This window comes from Chaetodon auriga, chromosome 24, assembly GCF_051107435.1.
Source record: "Chaetodon auriga isolate fChaAug3 chromosome 24, fChaAug3.hap1, whole genome shotgun sequence".
Lineage (NCBI taxonomy): Eukaryota > Metazoa > Chordata > Actinopteri > Chaetodontiformes > Chaetodontidae > Chaetodon > Chaetodon auriga.
Window position 1 is genome coordinate 14,038,636 of NC_135097.1, and position 20,524 is coordinate 14,059,159.

At 42.2% G+C, this 20,524-nt stretch overlaps 3 protein-coding genes across 5 annotated transcripts in view; all 3 read left to right on the forward strand.

The window, feature by feature from the left end:
• Positions 1 to 4,681, forward strand: part of kirrel1a (kirre like nephrin family adhesion molecule 1a) — a 29,235-nt gene extending 24,554 nt beyond the window's left edge. For both annotated transcript variants that reach the window (XM_076724665.1, XM_076724666.1), the window contains exon 15: positions 2,037 to 4,681. In XM_076724665.1, the coding sequence (XP_076580780.1) occupies positions 2,037 to 2,723 (687 nt within the window). In that variant the 3' untranslated portion in view covers positions 2,724 to 4,681. The remainder of the gene's footprint in view (positions 1 to 2,036) is intronic.
• Positions 4,682 to 5,104: 423 nt separating this feature from the next.
• ndufs2 (NADH:ubiquinone oxidoreductase core subunit S2) lies at positions 5,105 to 11,077 on the forward strand. Of its 2 annotated transcripts, none has more exons than XM_076724668.1 (14): positions 5,105 to 5,230; positions 6,292 to 6,395; positions 6,584 to 6,774; positions 7,223 to 7,343; positions 7,662 to 7,774; positions 8,039 to 8,113; positions 8,230 to 8,307; positions 8,417 to 8,502; positions 8,605 to 8,724; positions 9,308 to 9,437; positions 9,805 to 9,900; positions 10,176 to 10,259; positions 10,681 to 10,738; positions 10,863 to 11,077. In XM_076724668.1, the coding sequence occupies exons 1-14, from the start codon at positions 5,124 to 5,126 to the stop codon at positions 10,898 to 10,900; spliced, it is 1,401 nt and encodes a 466-aa protein (XP_076580783.1). In that variant the 5' UTR covers positions 5,105 to 5,123; the 3' UTR covers positions 10,901 to 11,077. The 2 variants fall into 2 exon arrangements, with proteins under 2 accessions (XP_076580783.1, XP_076580782.1); XM_076724667.1 differs by having other exon boundaries at positions 5,116 to 5,234; positions 6,296 to 6,395.
• A 241-nt stretch (positions 11,078 to 11,318) lies between these two features.
• fcer1g (Fc epsilon receptor IgFc epsilon receptor Ig) lies at positions 11,319 to 20,441 on the forward strand. The gene is made up of 5 exons (XM_076724258.1): positions 11,319 to 11,505; positions 17,322 to 17,413; positions 18,071 to 18,118; positions 19,020 to 19,043; positions 19,143 to 20,441. Exons 1-5 carry the CDS (start codon positions 11,439 to 11,441, stop codon positions 19,194 to 19,196), a joined length of 285 nt encoding a protein of 94 aa, XP_076580373.1. The 5' UTR covers positions 11,319 to 11,438; the 3' UTR covers positions 19,197 to 20,441.
• Positions 20,442 to 20,524: the final 83 nt, after the last annotated feature.

Here is a 20,524-nt window from a genome sequence, read left to right on the forward strand (position 1 = left end):
AAGAAACGGGACGTGAGCTATTGAACTAGTCCCAGTCCACCTAAACTTGATAACAAACTGATCCTTGGAGAAAAAATGTGAAATATTAAATGTATCCGGTAGAGTTGTCTAACAGCCTGCTTCTTTACTTCACATTTTCTCTTCAAATATTTTGTGCCTATACCTGCAATAAACTCATGAAATGCTTCACAAACGTCCCCAGTTCACAAGACTGTGGGTTAAAGCTGAATTGTTAATATCCTGCTGCTGGTGAAAGTAGCATTAAGTGACTTCAGCAGCTGTTGCCCCTTCATTTGAGTGTCATGGTCAGGTCTTTTATGTACTATTGTTATCTTTGTACAGTGTATAAGCACATAACCAACGGGGCTGCTGTTTATCAAACTGTTGTTAGCCACCAAATATGACTTATTCTTATTTGTACAAAGTTCCCTCTCGGTGCATCTGTCTCAAGCCTGAAGGACATTTCGACCTCTTTCTGTCCTCTAAGTTTCTTCATTCTACAGTATGTTAGGTCTGCTTTTTTGGCATCAGCTGTGTCCTCCTTCCTCTGGGCAACATGTTGCTGGCTGTCACTTGGACAAATCAACAAAAACAGTCGAGCTCACCGTCTCTTCAGTGTCGTGCTCCTCGTCATATGCTGCTTTGTTTGGAGGCCTTTTAAACTTGGTGTTAGTGTTGCGCTCATGAGCCGTGAGAATATTAGAGTGGGATGTTAAAGACAAAAGTAGTGCAGTCAGCCTTTCTTTAATTGTTGGAGCTCCTTCGCTCTTCCCTGCCCTTCACTCTCCGTCCAACTGTGAGGCAACTAGCTTCTCTGATTACTTCGAAATGTGGCTCGCTCATCTTGAAGATATGTCAAGACAAAACAGAGAAAAACAGCTCACATTGGACAGAACTTTTATAAAGATGAAGGACGTTTAGGCATGCCCTGCCCATTCAGCTGGCATGAATCATTTATACATTTTGACACTGGGGCTGGGCGTAGGTGATGAATGTATTTTCACGCGTAAAGCTGCCAAAATGCTCTGCTGAAACTCCCCGCCATGAATATTTTGTGAGGGCAAACACACTACCCCTCTAGCTGGAGTGCTGCCTTGGATCACTTTGAAGAAACACAGACATGAATCCACCCTAGGAGGTGGTTAGATCACCCCGACAACAGCCTCAGCCACACTGTTTTTTTCCTCCCCGCTGCCTGAAGCACCAAAGCAGTGAAACAGAGTCGGGTGGGGGATAAGTGTGGGATACATGAGAGACAATGAGATGGCAGAATAATGTCAGAAATAATAGGAGAGCAACATTAGAGCGTTCAGCAGGGGGTGGAGTCAACGGGGAGAGCATGCTTCCTTCACCCAGACGATCTGGGTTCAGCGCTGCGTGTTGGTAAGGATCCACCCTGCTGGTGATGCCTGGAGTAAACTTATGAGCTTCAACTCGTGATGGCTTTGAGCAAAAAAAAGCAAAATAAATAAATAAATAAAAAAAAGTTGAGCCCCGGTTCCATACTACTTAATGTGACATATGAACGCAGTTTTCGAGTATCACGCTCAAGTTATGTTAAAAAGTCGTATCACATTCCAAAAAGTGATTTTAAAACTAAATAGATACACAGTGCATAAAAGATCTTTTGAAAGTTGGCATCATTTTCGAGGGTGCTCTTGGATGCCAGTCTTGGTGGATTACTTTTTTTCTCTTGATCTGCATGCATTTCTGAAAAGTGACTCAGACTCTGATCTCAAGCCGCTGAGTCACAAAAAGAACAGCAAACTGCCCTCACAGCACAATCTTAATGAATGTGGACCTGGATGCTGACCAGCTCGAGATGCGCAGTTCACCCTGACCTCTCACCTTCTACAAGAAAGAGAATTTCTCTTTGGGGATCGGGATGGAACAGAACATTATTATTATAGAGGCCTTTTGGCCTCCAGGATCTGTACGCGGGCACAGAGAAAAATCTTTTCACAGTCATGTTCATTATACCTTTTCTTAACGCTCACTGTGTGTTTTTGTCTCTTGCCGTTGGTCTCTCCCTTCAGGACCCCACCAATGGCTACTATAACGTGCGAGCCTCCACCCATGATGAAGGTCGCCCTGCCTCCCGCTCCACCATGCACTACTCTGACTACCGCTCTCCTGCAGGAACACCGGGGGGAGCTGCATCTATTAGCAGCAGCGCCGGCGGCTCAGGGGCCACAGCCAGTGGAGGAGCCCCTGGTCCCCCTGGCCCCCTCACCTCCCCTGGCCGCCCACAGGCCTGCTACGACCCCCGGCCCCCTTCCAGACTGTCCCACATCAGCTACGCCCAGTTCAACACTTTCACCCGGGGGGGCCAGAGCCAGCAGCCCCCGGCTAACCCCGCCCCCGTGGCTGGCGACTTCCCAGGAGACTGCAGCCTCCTGGACTCCACGTCACAGCTGGCTTACGAAAACTACGGATACCCCTCGCATTACCAGACCTACCGCATGGGTTTCGCCCCGTCCAGCCTGGCCACCCTGGAGGCCGGCCCGTCCTATGAAATGTACGGGGTGGGATCCGGGGTGGGACCTGGGGTAGGGCCCGGGGTGGGGAGCCCCGGGGTCGGCGTTGGTCCCGGGGGTCCTGCTCCCTCGGGATCAGAGACTGGACTTGGGAAGTACGGCAGCTCCACTCGCTTCTCCTACACCTCGCAACACTCTGACTACTCCCACAGCCGACACACACAGAGGATGCAGACTCACGTGTGAGACGCATAAACACCTCACAGTCAGCAGAGCATGAGGAAGCATCTTATAAATAGTGTCGCACCTAAAACCACACACAATCATAGATTTACACGCCCACATTCTCACACACTGACACAAACACACCCCACTGAACACAAATGCGACTACAGAACACAGAAAAACATCACACACACATACACACACACACACACACACACATGCACAGAGTCAGAAGACCATGCCCATGAGACAGGGAGGGTATGAGAAACACAGAGGCACAGAGAGAGCAAAGGAGACGAGTGGAAGAGGAGTTTTAGTGAGACAGGGAAGGGAAATTCCACACAATTTTGAATTCCCTCACTCCCAATGTGTTTGTATATCTGAGCTCTAAAAGAGTGGACAGCGCAAGTCACAATCAAGACTGGGACTGAGAGCAAGAACCAGTGAGAGGACGAGAGATCGCAGATCTTTGGAGCCCTATAGCTTTGGCTATGAACTGACTTTGTAAATGATGAGAGAGAAGGTCTTACGGCAAATTGACTGACTGTCAAATATGGTACACGCTGATAGGGAGAAACCTCAACCAGTGGAAGTCATTTCTGGCCGCCATTTTTTAAGATATTTTTTTGCTTTGTCATTGAATAAGACAACGGTCTTATTTAATGATCATAGAGCACATATATATAGTGTCCCATAATGCCCTTCTGTACAGTGGTACATGCCATCATGCCAGTTAGGCGGCGTGGGGGAGTGTGATGGGGCTGGGGTCGGGGTGGGAGGGGTGTCATCATTTTGCACTGCATCTACAGTATTCATGCTTAGACGTCCCTTATCTATATCTGTGTAATGTCTTCTTTTTATTTGCACACCAGACTAGAGCTTTGTATTCTATTTTTTAACATTACAGAATTATTTTTGTCAATGTAAAACATGTAATGTGTATGTATGGACCAAAAGTTTGACCGTTAGCGCACAGAACTTGGGAACATGCCTGGGTGATTCCACTGAGACAGAGTGAAGAGTTGTGCCAACCGCAGAGCCTGAATTCAGGAACGTATTTCACACCAGAAGGGTATATCAGTGTACAAAAGATACCTAGTGCCAAGTGTTCATGTTGTTCTTCACCTTCGACCATGTATATGCAGTAGAAACTCCTTCTATTGGTGACTGTTGCTTTACAAACCAGGCTCGGGGCCTTGAGTCATTCCCAGACATTTTTGTAGGCTGGAGCCTTTTTCTCTGAGCTCTTAACTACAAGCCTGGTGCAGACAGAGAGAAAAACACAGATGTTGGGTTTAGAACTGAGTGGCCTTATAGGGGAACGTGTCGTACATTTCCATTTTGAATCATTCCTCATCGTCTGTCTGCCAAAACGGCCAGAGGAGAATGTGCATGGAGAGGTTTAATGAAGGCTTGTCCACTATATTGACATGTAGTAGTGTATGACTGTGTATGACTATGAGTGTGTGCGAGTGTGTGTGCGAGAGAGAGTTCAAGAGGGAGTGTGTCGGCGTCTGCGCGCACATCGATTTGTACAGTGTGTTTGTATAGATGTGTGAATGACTGCGTGTGTATGGGAAGCATACTGTAAACACGCAACGCCCGACTCGAGTGTGCGCGCGACTATTGTATGCATGACGGTGTGTATACTGAGTGTGTGCGCGCGCGTGTGTGTGTGCATGTCTGTGTCTAAGTGTGTGAGTGTGTGTTTCAGTATATGTCCATATCATTTCTCTCACAATCCTGTTACAGTACTTTTATACCTCTGGTAGGACTGTATCCTGTATTATTGTGTCTTTGAATTTAGAAAAATCCAATGTTTATCTTATTGTACTGTTCTTCGTAGCAGAGAAAACTGTTGAAAAGATGTACAACAAACATTATCAAACTCTCATTTTTTAATTTCATTATCTTCAATATTTTTTAAAAATGGTATGTAATTATTTTTCCACAGTATTACATAAATAAAAGCACTGTTTTTTATAAAAAGCAGACTTTGTCGTCCTTGGGCAGATGGGGTACAATGGCCATGTTCATTATTTTGGACATATGACTGTGTCACAGCGGTGTGTGTGTATATATATGCATCTATTTTCAATCTATTTTCACGCATTTATTTTCAATATTTTTCTGCTTTGCCATATTGCTAATCTGTTAGAGGTTACAGATATGGAGATTATCACCCTTATTATTAATTATTCCTATTTTTATGGTAAAAGCTTACATATCTATTTTCTAATACAGTTAAAACTGATCTTGAAACAAACAAAGCCTGCTGCACACATCAGCAGTAAGCAGGACTCTTTATTTACGGTAATACATCTTACCGATAGGTGGCAGACATGCACCTTGTACCTGTCATGCGCCTCTAAAACAAAAGAAGAAAATACTCCTACGTCATTGGCCAGTGTGACAGCCAAGATGGCCGCCACGATGTTGAGGTCGCTTACCAAATTAGGACGTCCTTCAACAAAATTGATATTAAACAATAATTTGCTGAGTCCTGGCTGTACGGTCCTTCAAAACAGGCAAGTTAACAAAAATACAAAACGTGACGCTTGGTGTGACCTTTGTGTTGCCAGCCGTATTAACTTGAGCTCAACATAAATACGCACACTGAAAAGCTAATGCTAGCTTAATGCTAAATAAGCCGACTGGGTCTCTTCAAAATAATTCGTGTTGTCTGCAGCACTTTGTGCTTTATGAATGGGAAACGTCTTTATTATGCATGTATGTAAGTGTTAACTTCATAGCAGTGCCATCCTTTAAGCTCTATCATTACGTTGCATGATGGATTAGCTTCTCTGCTCTCGATTGTTTAACGTTACCTAAGATGTAATTGTTAGCTGTCTGATTAGACAACGTGTATCAGTGTTTACTACACCGGTTCTATGCATCTTTCACGCTCCCTGTAAAGTCAAAGTACTTTCAGCATTATAAAATAATGATAAACATAATTGATCAGTTTCTGGTTAAACGACAGTCAATTTAGCCTCAGTGTAGTTAACCAATGTGGAAGAGAAAACCGTGTTGTCGCAACCATTCTAGAGTCTAGCATCTTTAATGTAAATGTACAGGCAAAGAAAGCATGTCGTTTATGAACTACAACCACTCATCAAAATCAACTTCCAGTTCTCTGAAATTGTCCTCGGATTTCCATGTTGTGATTATGTGGCACTAAAGTCAAGGAGACTTGAACATTTAGGTTTGTTATTGACGTGTTCTGATACTGTAGGAGGTCCAAAGGTTTTTTTTTTATGTTGCCATGTATTGCGGTGTTGCAGCAATGAACAATAATTTTGTGAACCAAGCATGACCCACTGTGTATCTCTGCTCTGCATGTTTCCCTCATCAGCCAGATCTGATTATCAGTTGTCAGGTTGAAAGCAGCCCTGATCATCATTCTTTACAGATGACAGCTCAGACAAAATGAGATTAATGCTTCTGTGGCAATGTATGTCTAACTGAAGAGGTGGCAACTAATTAACCTCAGTTTTGCATCTCTTCAGTGTTCTGAGTTGGCTTAAAACTGAACGCATACTAAGACAGCATTACCTGAAGTTAAGAATGTTTTCAATGCTTTTTGCAGGCAGAAACAATGGCAGCCAGATGCGGAGTGGATGGAGCATTATGGTGGAGTTGTGATGTACCCCACTGCCTTGAATGAGAAATGGACCCTACCCCCATGGAATGGTACCATCCACACGCACAGTCCTGTTCTTCACTAATTACTTGTTTTTTTTTTTCAAGTCTTTATTGATTCAAATCAAAAGGCAAATGTAAATTATTGGGTTGTATTCATGAAATGTGACATATTAATCTTTGTCAGGGATAGAACGATGAAAGGTTTGACTTAATTGAATTTTTTTATCTTCCTGCAGACAAAGATCCTCCAGCACAGAAGGATGTGTCCAACCTGACCATTAACTTTGGTCCCCAGCATCCTGCAGCTCATGGTGTGCTGCGTCTAGTCCTGGAGCTCAGCGGAGAGTCCGTCAAGAAATGCGACCCCCACATCGGCCTGCTTCATCGTGGCACAGAAAAGCTCATTGAGTACAAAACCTACCTGCAGGTACTGAACCACATGCAATATCTGTAGTGAGAGTTGTTTCTGAATTCTCAAATTCATATTCATGCAGCAGTGACTTGAATAGCTTATACTGTGTGTGTAGATGATTATGAAATCAGGAAGTACAGAATCAGCTTCTCTTGGTTTTGACGAGCTTAAGAAACAGAGCATTGTGGTGCATTCAATAGGTAGAACAGTAAATTGCAACACAGCATATTGCAAAAAAATTTTTTTGGGTGTGTGAATACTCTGTGAGCCAGATTTGTTGCATAAAGACTAGAACAACAAGAGAATGGCAACACATCACCCCTTCATTTGACTAAATGACCAAATTGAGCTCTTGTTGTCAACAGAACTGATCAAAGATGATTTAATGTTTTGTCAAATGTTACATAATTTCTGGAAATCCCTGATGCAGTAAGTTTCAGTTCCTTTTCTTTTTACACAACAGGCTCTGCCCTATTTTGACCGTCTGGACTATGTTTCCATGATGTGTAATGAGCAGGCGTACTCTCTGGCTGTGGAGAAGCTGCTCAACATCCAAGCTCCACCCCGTGCACAGTGGATCAGAGGTACACATGGTCAGGCTGTCTGCAGATTATGCAAAGGCTTCCAATTTTAAATCAGATGGCCCAAATATATTTTTAGACGTCTTACTTTTCTGCCATTGATGACAAGCTTTCCTGTTACATTTTATCTTGATGCATTGGAATCACACACATGCCTTTTGTTAATTAATTATGGTGCCGGGCCTCTGTGTGTTTCATTTTTTATGTGTTTTTTGTTTTCTTTTTCGGGGGGTGTGACAAACAGGCCAAAACTGAAAGACATTCAGTTTAACCACAAAGAAAAAAATGTAAATCTATGTAATGTATGTGTTGTGTTCGTAGTTCTGTATGGAGAGATGACTCGCATCCTGAACCACATCATGGCCGTCACCACACACGCCCTTGACATCGGCGCCATGACCCCCTTCTTCTGGATGTTTGAGGAGAGGGAGAAGGTCAGGAGCACCGCCGCGTGATGTCACGCTCAATTTTTTATGATGCAAACAAGCTCGGAGTAAATAATAGAAACACCCCTCTGTACAATGACAGTTTTGCCAAAGTGTTGAATCCTTTCTAAAATGCTTTCAGCCAAAACATTAGAACCTTTGTGAAGGCAGGATTTATTTCATGGCTTTTCTCTGAGCAACCACTGAGTCGATTATCTATGTAATGTTGCCTGCTTGAGGCTGTCTGACTGTCTGACCCTTGTTTCTCCTCAGATGTTTGAGTTCTATGAGCGAGTGTCCGGAGCCAGGATGCACGCTGCATACGTCAGACCTGGTGGTGTACATCAGGTGGGTGAATGATGCTCTTCTCATGTCTGTGTGTGTAAAGACGTATCGAGCATTCTGACGTGCAGATCAATTCTGAAAAACATGATCAGTGCTAATCATGTTTAATAATGTTTCAGGATTTGCCCCTTGGCCTGATGGACGACATCTATGAGTGGTGCAAGAATTTCTCCATTAGAATTGATGAAGTAGAAGAGGTGAGTGACCATCCTTGTTTAAATCTCTGCAAGCTTTTAACATGGCAAGACACGATAAAGATGCCGTGAAGATCGATCTGAATTCTCAAATCTGCTTTCCTCTGTGCAGATGTTGACCAACAATCGTATCTGGAAGAATCGTACTGTGGACATCGGGGTGATTTCTGCTGAGGATGCACTCAACTACGGCTTCAGGTAACCCACTGATGAAAGTGAAAAGACTCCTTTAGGGTTACCGTGTTCATGGAGAGGCTTAGGGTGGCTGAAGCCTTAAAAATGCTGATCTCTCTCCTGCAGTGGAGTGATGCTGCGAGGGTCAGGCATCAAGTGGGACCTGAGAAAGTCTCAGCCTTACGACAAGTATGACGAAGTGGAGTTTGACGTCCCCATTGGAAGCAACGGAGACTGCTATGACAGGTACAAGAGCAAGCCTTCACTTCTAATCTCTATCTCAAGTCAGTGGCCCATTTCAAAGTTCCAAAGTTGCGGTCCTTGGCTGATTGAAGCCAGTTGAAAACAGATGATAAATATGTCTGGCACACTTCTGATTTATTACATATCAGACACGTCATGTAGACAGTGAACACTCTTGTGTCTTGCAGTGGTATGCCCATGCTATTTTCTAAAAGCTGCATTGAACCAACTTGATTGGATGCTGGTGGATTGTTAAAGTCCAGGTCGAGTAGTCGAGTCTAAAGTCATCAGATTAGTGTCTCGACTCTGACTCGAGTCCAAGTCATGTGACTCAAGTTGACACCTGTGCACAAGGTCTGAGGAGTGACTGAAATGGAGCGGAGCTGTCAGTGTTGAATACAAGCCAGTAATCAAATGTGCTTTGTTCAGAGAAAAGAAATGACTTTGTCTGTTTGAAAGGCAGCCACAGAGTTTGTTTTTTACCTTTACAGAATGGCTAGAGCTGATCGTGACTCCAGACTAATTTATCTGACCTGTAGCTTACCACTGTTTTCTCTGTGTGTGTGTGCGTGTGTGTGTGATCCAGATATCTGTGCAGAGTGGAGGAGATGAGACAGTCCCTGAGGATCATGCACCAGGCGCTCAACAAGATGCCAGAAGGAGAGATTAAGGTGGATGACGCCAAAGTGGCCCCGCCCAAGAGGTCTGAGATGAAGGTGAGCTCAGTAGGCAGCCTCCTCTTCTCCTTTCAGTCTGTGAGACGCTGTTAACGCCTGCAGGCTATTAAATCTCGAAAGTGTTGGACCTTCTTCCTGTCTGGGTTTTCCTCTGCACTTAATCACTTTTGTGTTTTAATTAAATTTCAGTGGTGTCGCTAATTTGTCTTCACACTATCCTCTTAACAGAATTAGGCCGGTTCTGCTGTAAAATGCACTTAAACTGGGCGGCCCTCGAGGCTTCAGATCACCTCTAGTTCACCTCAGAACTTTCAGTGTTGCACTTGTACATCTCAGTCAACATACGCTTGTTCAACTACCAGAACAGCAGCTGAGATGAACGTGTTTTATGTGCTTCTTGTCCTAGATGTCCATGGAGTCTCTGATCCACCACTTTAAACTGTACACAGAGGGCTACCAGGTCCCCCCAGGGGCCACATACACAGCTGTGGAGGCACCCAAGGTGAGAACACTCATACTGTGTATAGTATTTGGAGAAGTTCTGTGTAAAACATGCCTTTTTGCTGTTTTTCCTCTCATTGGCCTTATGATTCAAATAATCTGTAGATGCTCAAATGGAGTTTTTAACCTAACAAACAAAGTGTAGATCCTTAGTCTATATTAGTTTACATTTTGAGTCTTTAATTAATGAAGAAACCCTCATAGGCCTTTAGGGACTTGTTGTGATGTAATTTGCTTACTCAAGTGTATTTGTGTGTGTCCGTGTGTCGCTTGCAGGGAGAGTTCGGTGTTTATTTGGTATCAGACGGCTCCAGCAGACCCTATCGCTGCAAGATCAAAGCTCCCGGATTCGCTCACTTGGTGCGCACTTGAAACTTCACAAGACACTGTGAAATATTAAACACACCGGGTATCAATTATTCAGCACGTTTAACGGCTTGTCCTTAGGGCTGCTTTTACTTCATTAACTGCATTTTAGAAAGTACTATAGAACCATTTTCAAAAGTGTACAAACTCCAGCCCGCACCCCGCTCCTTCCTGCTCATCTCTTAGCTCATGGGTACATGAACTGCTGTTAAACATAGTCATTTCAGTTTGGTCTTCTCGGATAAAAATGTCTTTAAAGTTGCATAAACAAACTATTAGAGTAGTTAGTGCTTTAACTTCAGGCTATAATCTCATGAATCCTGAGTATTCAGTTTTATATGAGCTCATCTGTCCTCAAAAGTGGAAGCTGGTCTTCAGCGACTCTGAATATTAAGGCATGTTTTCTTCTTTGCAGGCTGGTCTGGATAAAATGGCCACAGGGCACATGCTCGCTGATGTGGTGGCCATTATCGGTAAGAAAGCGATTATTGTTGAAGAATCCAGCTTCAGAAGTTTGTTCCTCTCTGAAGTTTGCAAAAATGCACATATAAGCTTTCATATCAAGTTTCACTGAGCCTTGTCTTGTTGTTCTGACAGGCACCCAGGACATAGTGTTCGGCGAGGTTGACCGTTGACGTGATACTGCCTACGTGTAGATTACCCGAAGAAGAGAATGCATTCTCTCCTCCCCACATCTGTTAGTCAGGTCCTCTTCCTGTTCACTCTCTGCTATAGTGAGGCTTTTGACAGATGAATCAATGATGTACAATGTCCAAATAAACCTAATAAATATTTTATGACCGAACAGCAAAGTAGTGAGTTGTGTTTTTCACGTTGGAGTAGATCGATGTGCAAGACGCGAAACCCTGTTCTTTTTCAAACGCTCCGTTTCCTCGTCTGCAATCATGAGCGAAAATCAGGTATTGAACATGACAGAAGCGACCAAAGCCTCGATCGTGTGCCCTTCCTCTGGTTTGGTGTTAAAAGGGGAGTGGTCTTCTGAGATGTGAGACGAGTGGACTTAGAGCTCAGACCACAACTTCCCCTCTTGGCTGTGAAGTATGCAACATTCAAGTCTTGATCAGAACGCAGAAGAAAAAAACACCAGCGATTTGCCATCGTGTGTGCTGGTTGCTTAAGGAGCCCAGTTGTCAGAGCTGAGCCTGTGTTACCATGGCCGTGTGGGGCAGGAGCCCGTTCCTGGTGGTGATTCCTCTGTGGATGAGTTTTGGGAGAGCTGGTGAGTCGTGACATTACGTCGGGATGTAACTTAATTTTTATGTTGCTCTGGGTTGTAAGGGTGGCTTCATGTCTGAAGCCCCCGCAGTCATGACTTTTTAATTTAGGATGAGAACAAGAAAACCCAGTTCAGCATGAGCTGCGCTGTTGAGTTAACTGGGGTGAAGATAAGGCTCTGGAGAACACGCCAAGAGAAAAATCAGTTTCAAAATACTACTACTTGATCTTGGCAGACGGATATGTGTTTATTTAGTGCGGTGAGGTTTTCTGACTTTTGGCCTTGTTCCACTCTGTGTAGGCAGCAGAAATGTAGTCACCACCTCAGAGTTCCTGTGAAAAGAGAAGCGGACCCTGACAGTTCTTGTTACTTGTGGCTGGTGTGGATGGCCACTTTTCTAACTGCCGCTCTTGTTAAAGCATCCTGCCTCAAGCAAATAAACACAGTTTATTAGATTCATATCAGCTGCCACCAAGGTTAGTTCAGACTTTATTTAGCAGTGTACATATTTTCTGTATATATTTGGACTAGCACAGTTAAAAGAAACATGTATGTAAAACACAGCTTTAACAGCTATCCCTTAAACTCTAGTGAAACAACCTGTTTAATAATGAGATGAAATAAACCAATTTTACAACTTTCAGTGCATTTCAGTGTATAGAGATGCATATTTAGCCTTCCAAAGGTCAGCTAATATCGGGGGTTAACAGGTTAAGAATACATAAAAGTGGGTAAATACAGGAACAACTTTAATTACCAATAATTTTAGGCAAAAATATTTAATGGTTGCAGCATCTCAAATGTGGGGATCTACGTCTTTTTCGTTTCCTACATTATAGGGAACTAAATACGGTAACTTTGGGCCTGTTGGTCGGCTGAAAAAAAAAAAAAAGCCATCAGCTTGGCTTCTAGGAGAATGTCATTGTCATTTTTCATCATACTACTGATGTAACTGGGTGATCAGTCCATGATGAAGATAACTGTCAATGTTGTAGCCATGAACAGTTTCAATTCATATTTTCTTGTGCAACTCTGAAAATCAAACTTTTCCTTCATTGTGCAAACGATGTTCCAGCTGACGTATTTCAGTTTTAATTGCAAACCACAACTGACTATAGCCTACTTCTGGTATGTGTGGTCTACAGCATGAGGCAAAGTCGCAGCAAACTGGTGTACACACTTTTACACACAAAGAGAAACATGTCGTTTTTGAAAACATGTTAAACCTAAACCTAAAACCTAAAAATACAGTGGCTGTAGGTTCAGCTGACGCCTCGCCTCTCAGACCTTACAATACATACATATACAACATACATATTCCTCTATTTCAATGCATAGAACTGTATACAGACACAGCAGACTTAATAAACCATAGTATTCAAATCATTACAGCACCAAGTCATACAGTCTGTGTTAGACGTCTCGAGTCGTGACCAACAAATGTGCACTTATTTGAAATTGTTAGCTCCACATGCTGACATATTCATCGCACTTTCTAATCAGATAGTTATTTTAGGTGGATTATAACAGTGCTTGCTATTTCCTTTGAAACCATGCATCATGTGAGTTGGGGAAACTAGAGATGTTTACAAAGATAAGTGAACACACCACATCTATCTGGCACACAGGAAATTCAAAACTGAACTCAATATTTTCACCATCGACTGTAAAAGATAAGAATGCGTCCACAACCCGCAAGCCAAATATGTCCAACAATAGTAAATTCCTGTATTTGGAAGTGATTCTCTGTGTGGGAAACAGCCACGTGATCCCTGACCTCACAATTAAGATCCTTGAATTTGTAATGGAGGACAGACAAAGGGAAGTAAGAGACGAGACCGGAAACGACATCTGTTGTCATCATGGAGAAGTTCATGTATCTAATGTAAGAATAGAAACTTCAGAGTTTTATATATTCAATCACATTTCAAGTTTATAGGACTGTAATTAATCTAAACACACACTGCGCATTGTCAAACACGAATATTCCGGTTCAAATTTGATTGAGCAGCGTGTAAATTGTCTTGACTAATGAAGCTGAAAATTAAGAAAGAAACAAAAACAAACCTCTGGAGTGTGGACCGCCCCACAGGATTCATTTTCACTGGTTAATTACGGTAATGAGTCAATTAAATGATGCATTAAAAAGAACTGGAAATGTTTAATTAAATGCAAATGTAAGTGTAGTGATAAAAAAAAAAAAACTATTGGAGAACAAGTTCTAAAATAATCACTAAATGTTCCAATAAGTCAGTTCAATTACTACAATTTGTGTTTTTGGAAACTTTGACATGTCACTGAATTTACTGTGTCAGCATGTTTCATCACACAGTTTGCTCATCGTTTTCCTTAACTTTACGAGTTTCCGTGATCTCATCTTCTTCCTTTAAATCTATGGAATTTAAGGAAGTCCAGCCCGCAGCAATACGAACTCTTCAAATCTTTCAGTGTGGCAGACTGGCTGTGAAAATTACAAAATGAATTAGATTTACATGCACATTACATCAATTACTCATGATCATAATACTTTTTTGTGCATCAATTGTTAATTATAAATAAGAAATTAAAAGGAGCGGTAGAGGTTAAAATTTTCAGACTATTATTTACCGCATTAAAAATGAGATATTGCTGTGCAGCACTGTACAGACCCCAAAGTATGACATTTTTAACCGTGCGATTCTGCATCTGAGGACTTCCGCTCAGTAACAGCTGACCTAGAGCCAGTGCTTTCCAAAAATGTTTGCCGTATATGCAGAAATGTAGAGTTCACTGTCAGATATATCAGAAAAACAAAACTAAAAATACATTAAAAATGAAGCCTCGTCCAAATCCCCTCGTATGATGACTGTATAACCCTCACATAACCCCAGATGTGTGTAACACAGTGGAAAACTACTTGACTTCTGTTTTGTATTCCTTCACTCCTTATATGGTCTTGCTGATCACTGTTTTCGGTCTCTCACCTTGTCCAGCTCAGATGGTTTCATGACCTTCAAACTGATTACAACGACACTTATTCTTTATATTCTTGTTCCTTCACCAAAAGACTCTTATCTGTGTGTCTGAATCCCGTACAAGGCCATAATGAAACTCTCGTGAGCAAGCTTGCTTCAAAGATCTTCCACCACAGGCCAAAGACTGCAGTTCATCAAAAGAGCACTCACGGGTCAGGCCTCAAAAGCCAGTCAATCCCCATAGACCCCCATGTTAAAATGGCCGACTTTACAGCAGAAGTAAGCATGTTTACAGCCCGGTACCGAATGTTTTTGTCTTTACAGCTAATTTCCCCAATCATGACAAATGCACGGGGGTTCATTTTTATATAACTCACTAGTTTAGATTATATTAAGGCTCAAAGTTATGCATAACTATGGCCATGGCCGCCTTGAGTGACAGCGAGCCCCACCTCTGACTCATTTACGAAACAGGCTGGTACTTTGTGGCCAGAGCTTTAATTTAGAACAACAAACAGACAGTTTCGCCGGAACTACCAGGTGTCCATTATCAGGAATTGTTATTCATATTAAATGAAAAGCCTGCAGCCAATCAGAATCAAATATTCACCCAGACCATGGTGTAATTATGAGTGAAAACATGACTCCATATGTCACCGCACTTTGTAAAGAGTTTGCTCGTAAATTCTGCAACATATTCTTCCCTGCACAAAAGGTTGAAGAGACATGAAAACCTTCTGCAGTGGGAGTCTTTGATGTGTGCAGCAGGTAGGCCGAAAAGTAGACAAAAAGAATCCTGTAAAAGTTGAGTTACAAAGGTTTAGATGCTTTATATTTGAATTCAAATAGCCTTCGGTAAAAGTACACGTCTAGACACAGACGTCACAGTCTTTAAGCTCAGTGTAACACTTTGTACACACTGTGCAGTGCGAGTGTTTGTGCATTAAACATAATGCCTCTGACATGTTGCACACAGAGATGAAAACCCCAAATCTTCTATGGGCTTCACCTTCTCTTTTTATTGGGTTCGTCTCGCGCGCATGTGCAGTGGTGAATATTTTCTTTTCACGCCGTTGGGCTCCCCTCAGATCCGCACCTGTACTGTGCGCAAACTGTGACCTGAGCTCTCCTGCTGAATGATACTCAGTGGGAGCATGAGCAGACTGACAGGGAGGAAACTGTTTTTGAGAGAAGTGGTTCATCTTGAAAAGGGCCGCCGTGTTTCCTTTGCCCAGCTGGAATGAGACACTCGTTCCCCGCACACCGTCAGGGCGACTAACGCCGGCGGTTATGAGGTGTCTTGACGCGCAGATTGGGCCAAGAATACGATAGCTGCTGGCTCTTGCTGCGCATTTGCTGGAGGAGTCTGTCTTGGCGGTAGAGGTGGAGGAGGCTTCAGAGCAGGTGCAGTGGCAGCAGCGGCTGTGAGGCGCTTCCTCTTGGAACGAGCATCTCGGTGTTTTTGATGCTCAGGTGTGGCTTTGCCCCAGCAACGCTTGTAGTATACAGGTCAACTGTCTTGTTAGACCAACGTGTTTCGGCTCGTGGCCTTCATCGTGAAACACGTTACAAACAGCATTTGACAGGTATGCCTCCCCTGTTGGACTCCAGGTGTGAAGCGCCACAGGACGCGTTTCCGTGCTGAGCGCAGTCTGTTCCTCACCCCTGCGCGCATTCAGGGGGAGAATCTAGCAATACGTTTTGTGCACGGCCAACATCAGGCAGACACAACAGCTTTTCCGTCTTTACACAGACCATTCACAAGGCATGGCTTTGGCAAAACATTGTGTTTCTGTCACACAGGGCTACAGTGCAGAGGGAGCGCAGCCATCACAGGGTGTCCGGGTAGCCTCATCAGAGGAATGACGTTGGCAGATAATCTGCGCAACGGCATGTCGGGCTTCTCCCTCCCTTTCATTCATTTATATCTGCGCAATGTGTCTAAGTCCTCCCTCACTATTTCAACTTTAAACCTTCTAGACGGCCAATGATGTGATGTCAGATCTGACGCTTTTACGCACGTGGAAAACGTCTCGCCTCTGTGTAATATTGAATCACCCGGCTCTTGTTTTCCCAAACAAAGCCTACATGGTGTTGGAGTAATATCCCTTACACAATCATGTGTTCACAAAGTGAATACGTAATACGGTTTCATTTACACCAAAGTTGATCAAACACATCATATAAACAACAGCAATATGAAAACATTTTTTTTTTAAAGCTTGTTACCCTCCACATGCTCCTACAAGCAGTGTGTCCCAAGTAGCCTGCAAGTACAGTTTCAGTAAAATTATAAGGAATCCTCTCATACATCATATTACATGCGCAGCACTGTGTATGTACTTCTGCCCCACCCAGCCCCCACCCTTAGTTATTCCATTTATTTTTCATTTTATTAATTTGATTAAACTTTCCTGTCTATTTATATTGTTATCGTTTGAAACAGCATGAGGTGGTACACCCACTCTTCCTCAGTATCTCCCCAAAGTGCTATTCAAGGTGACACATAAAGCAGTTTGCTCTGTAGCCTTTGCTTTCTGATGTAATGGCTGTTTTTGCTGTTTGTTTCCTAATCTTAAATGGTGACACATGGGTTACTCAACAGCCCCATCGTCAATGTGAGCAGCATTGGTCACGAGATGTGTGGGATGGGAGTCAACAAAGTGTTTGTTGCTTTTTGTGTTGAAATGTGATAAATGCATGCAGTCATGAGGGCTCTGTGACAAATGGTGACGACGTTGCTCCAGTGCCACGAGTCTCCTCTCTGCATACCCTTAAAATGATTAGACAGTGTTATCAACATTATGCAGATGTGCTGTTATCATGGCTTTGCTCTTAACAAAGTGTTCTCCTGTGTTTCCTCAGCTGCTCTTGCAGAGCCACAGATCTGCTATGTGCTGGACGGTATCCTGTTTTTGTACGGCATCATACTGACAGCTCTTTACTGCAGGATTAAGGTTTGCATGCTGCATCATTTCAGACACATGGATGCCAACGGAACATTTCATAAATTACTATGTATGTGCAGTATATGCAAGAAAAGAATATTTTTAAATCTGAATGAACCCTTTATTTTGTCTGATGAAAGACAAATGGAGTGTAACTGAATTTTAATCTGGTACATTATTGGGTGAAAAATAGGGTGTTGTCAGCAAAATAAAACATGCTGTACATTAGAAAAAGGATCAACAGCATCAAACATTTTACTAGAATACATTAATATTACACACTGATGTACTTCTCTATTAATTTTATATTTAAATTTGAACTTGTTGATCTGTGGTTGTTACTGTCCTCTGCTGCATGTGTTACATATTTAGAAAAGGAGTGTGTGTACTGACGGTACTGTAGGTAAAGTGAAGAAAAAAAATATTTCTGATATTAATGACATTCACCATTATAAACAAGTACATTATACAATACATTTGCTCTAAAAATAAAACTTAAATGAGCTTGTTTGCTTTGTACTTTTGACAATTAATGTATGAGGAGCACGGGGTGCAATCTTCACTGATGTGCTAATATATTCTCATGGCCCGTAAACTGAACTAAAAAGTTAATAAAAATACAATCTGTGCTTGTCTTTCGGTAATCACTCATTTATTCTTTTACAGATCTACAATGCTAAGGGGGCTGAAGCTGGGAAAGTAAAGGCCAAGCAGGTAAGAATACATGCATGTACACAGCATGTACGTGACCTCAAACAGACACAAAGACATGATGTGTCGTCTAAAATGCATTTGGGAGAAGCACAATTAACCACCACACCACAAACTGGAGTTTTCAGTGACCAAACCTGAGAGAGAGCTCATCTAGACGCACAAATATCTCACCAGTCTGGTCAAACCTCAGAGACAGGAAGCGTGAAGAATGGAACAGGCACATGTCCACAGACACACACACACACACACACCTATTGATTTCTTTTTTTTTCTTCCAGCAGCCCCAGCTGTTTGAGTTAAACTATTATGTTAAGTTTCGATTTCTTGAGTGCACCAACAAGCTGTCAGACCGATGAAAAACCTCTCTTTATATATATTATTTTCATTATTATGCTTTAATTGGTAGCCACGTAGCACTAAATTGCTCAAGAGCCCCTTTAATGGCTGAATTCGAATGACATAGATGGAGCTTTTGAAAGAAAAATAAATGAATGTAGCAGCTTTAATAACAACTTTCTTGTTCAATTCATCCATGATCATGGTACGCGTGTTCTTGGATTTCAAACTGACCTGCTATCCATGCAGAGTTTTTCATTTCATTACAAGAGCTCTTAAACTGCTGTTTTACCACTTTGACTTTTTTAGTCTATTATTTCCTATTGCAGCCACAAACTGCGCACAGCCTAACCCACTGTGACACACACAAACACACACTCTAAAGTGTAAAGACGTGGCGCCTGGCTTTCATCACTTCTCATGCAGCTTCTTCTTTGCCTTCCTCTTTAAAAGTTCACGTATGCGTCCTGTTGCAGCCAGGAAAGACAAGAAGTCTTTCACTAGATATTATGTCACAATATGTTTTCTCACAGTGTCTGATTTTGTGCTTTTCTACCCCTGACAGACTGTTGAAGAGGGCATTTATACGGTGAGTTTTGATGCTGTGAATGATGACAGCTAATGCTTAAATGAAGCTTATTGTAGTGTACACTGAATTTGTCATTTTCCGTCTCTGTCTTCCTCCCAGGGTTTGACTCCTCACGTCCAGGACACATATGAAACTATTGGCTTGAAGAAGTGACATGATGAACACAGTCCAACACAGATGTTTTCTCTTTTTTTTCCCTCTTTGTATTTAAATATTGCATGTCTTTTCCTGCTTATATTTTGAGAGAATGTGAGACTTTGTGCACCTGTGGTCATTTCCCTTTTGTATAATTTATGGGAAGTTAAGAAGGTCAAGACAAAAAGACAACAGAAAAAGGGAAGATGAGCCCAAGGTGAACAATTCTCAAAAATGCTTACCCTTGTTGTTATAAGGTATTTCTAATGCTCTATTACGTATATTTAATTTTTATGCAAACATATTTTGATAACTGTGATGCTTCAGAGACATCGAGAAAAGAAGTGTTGTATTTCTCATGCTGATTTCTGTGCCTACAAACTAACCGGCACTGACTTCCTGCCACAGACTGTCCAACTAACTTCCTCTTTTAGGCCACTAGAAAGATATCAGTCTTTTCTTATAGTGTTAAGTGTTATAGTTTCGTGCAAGATAGTAGATGTTAGAGCCGAGCTCTCCCTCTGTAGTAACGCCTTAGGAATACTGAGCAGTGTTTCTTGCACACCACAGGATGGCAGTGACGGTGTCTTCGGTGAGGTCCTTACCTGTTCATACTCAAACACACAGACGCTCTCCTCTCTCCGAAAAGCCTAAAAGAAATCAGAGAAATAACACACTGCTGTAAAGTTTTGCTTGTACACTGCTGCTAGTAGGATGCAAAGAGCTGTTATACTTACACAAAACCAATCCAAACTTTAACTTTCTTATCTAAATAAGATTGTTTCTTTTTAATGTGGCATTTTAGGGCAACCCTATCTCCTACATGTTCCGTTTGTATGGGGAGTGGTAAACCTCCAGGCGTAAGGTAAACAACCACATGACAGAACATAAAAATACGATTTTTCTGACAGTGGATCGACTGCTAACAGATTGAATAAAGCTCATAAAAACTTATGAACGTATGAAAAGATTTGATCTGTGTCACATTTAGCCCAGATCCGACTGATTACCAACCTGTTCAACATGTAACCAGTAAAGAAGAAAACAACTGTGATGTGATCATGTGGGGAAAAACATAACAGCCTGATGCATAAATCATTCCTTTTTTTGATTAAATATATGTATAAAATGAAGCAAAAGTTGGCAGATTGGTTTATTCTTGTGATTTAGATTATGGACATGTACATATTGTTGCTGTGTCGCTCGTCTTCACTGTTATTTCTGATTATCCCCTTTAAAATTAAAGGATTAATTTGTTTTTTTCTATGGGAGGAGGCGCCTTTTGTTTTGGCATCAGCCGAGTATAGTAGCCTATTATGATATACAGTCTGCGTCATTTGGACGTG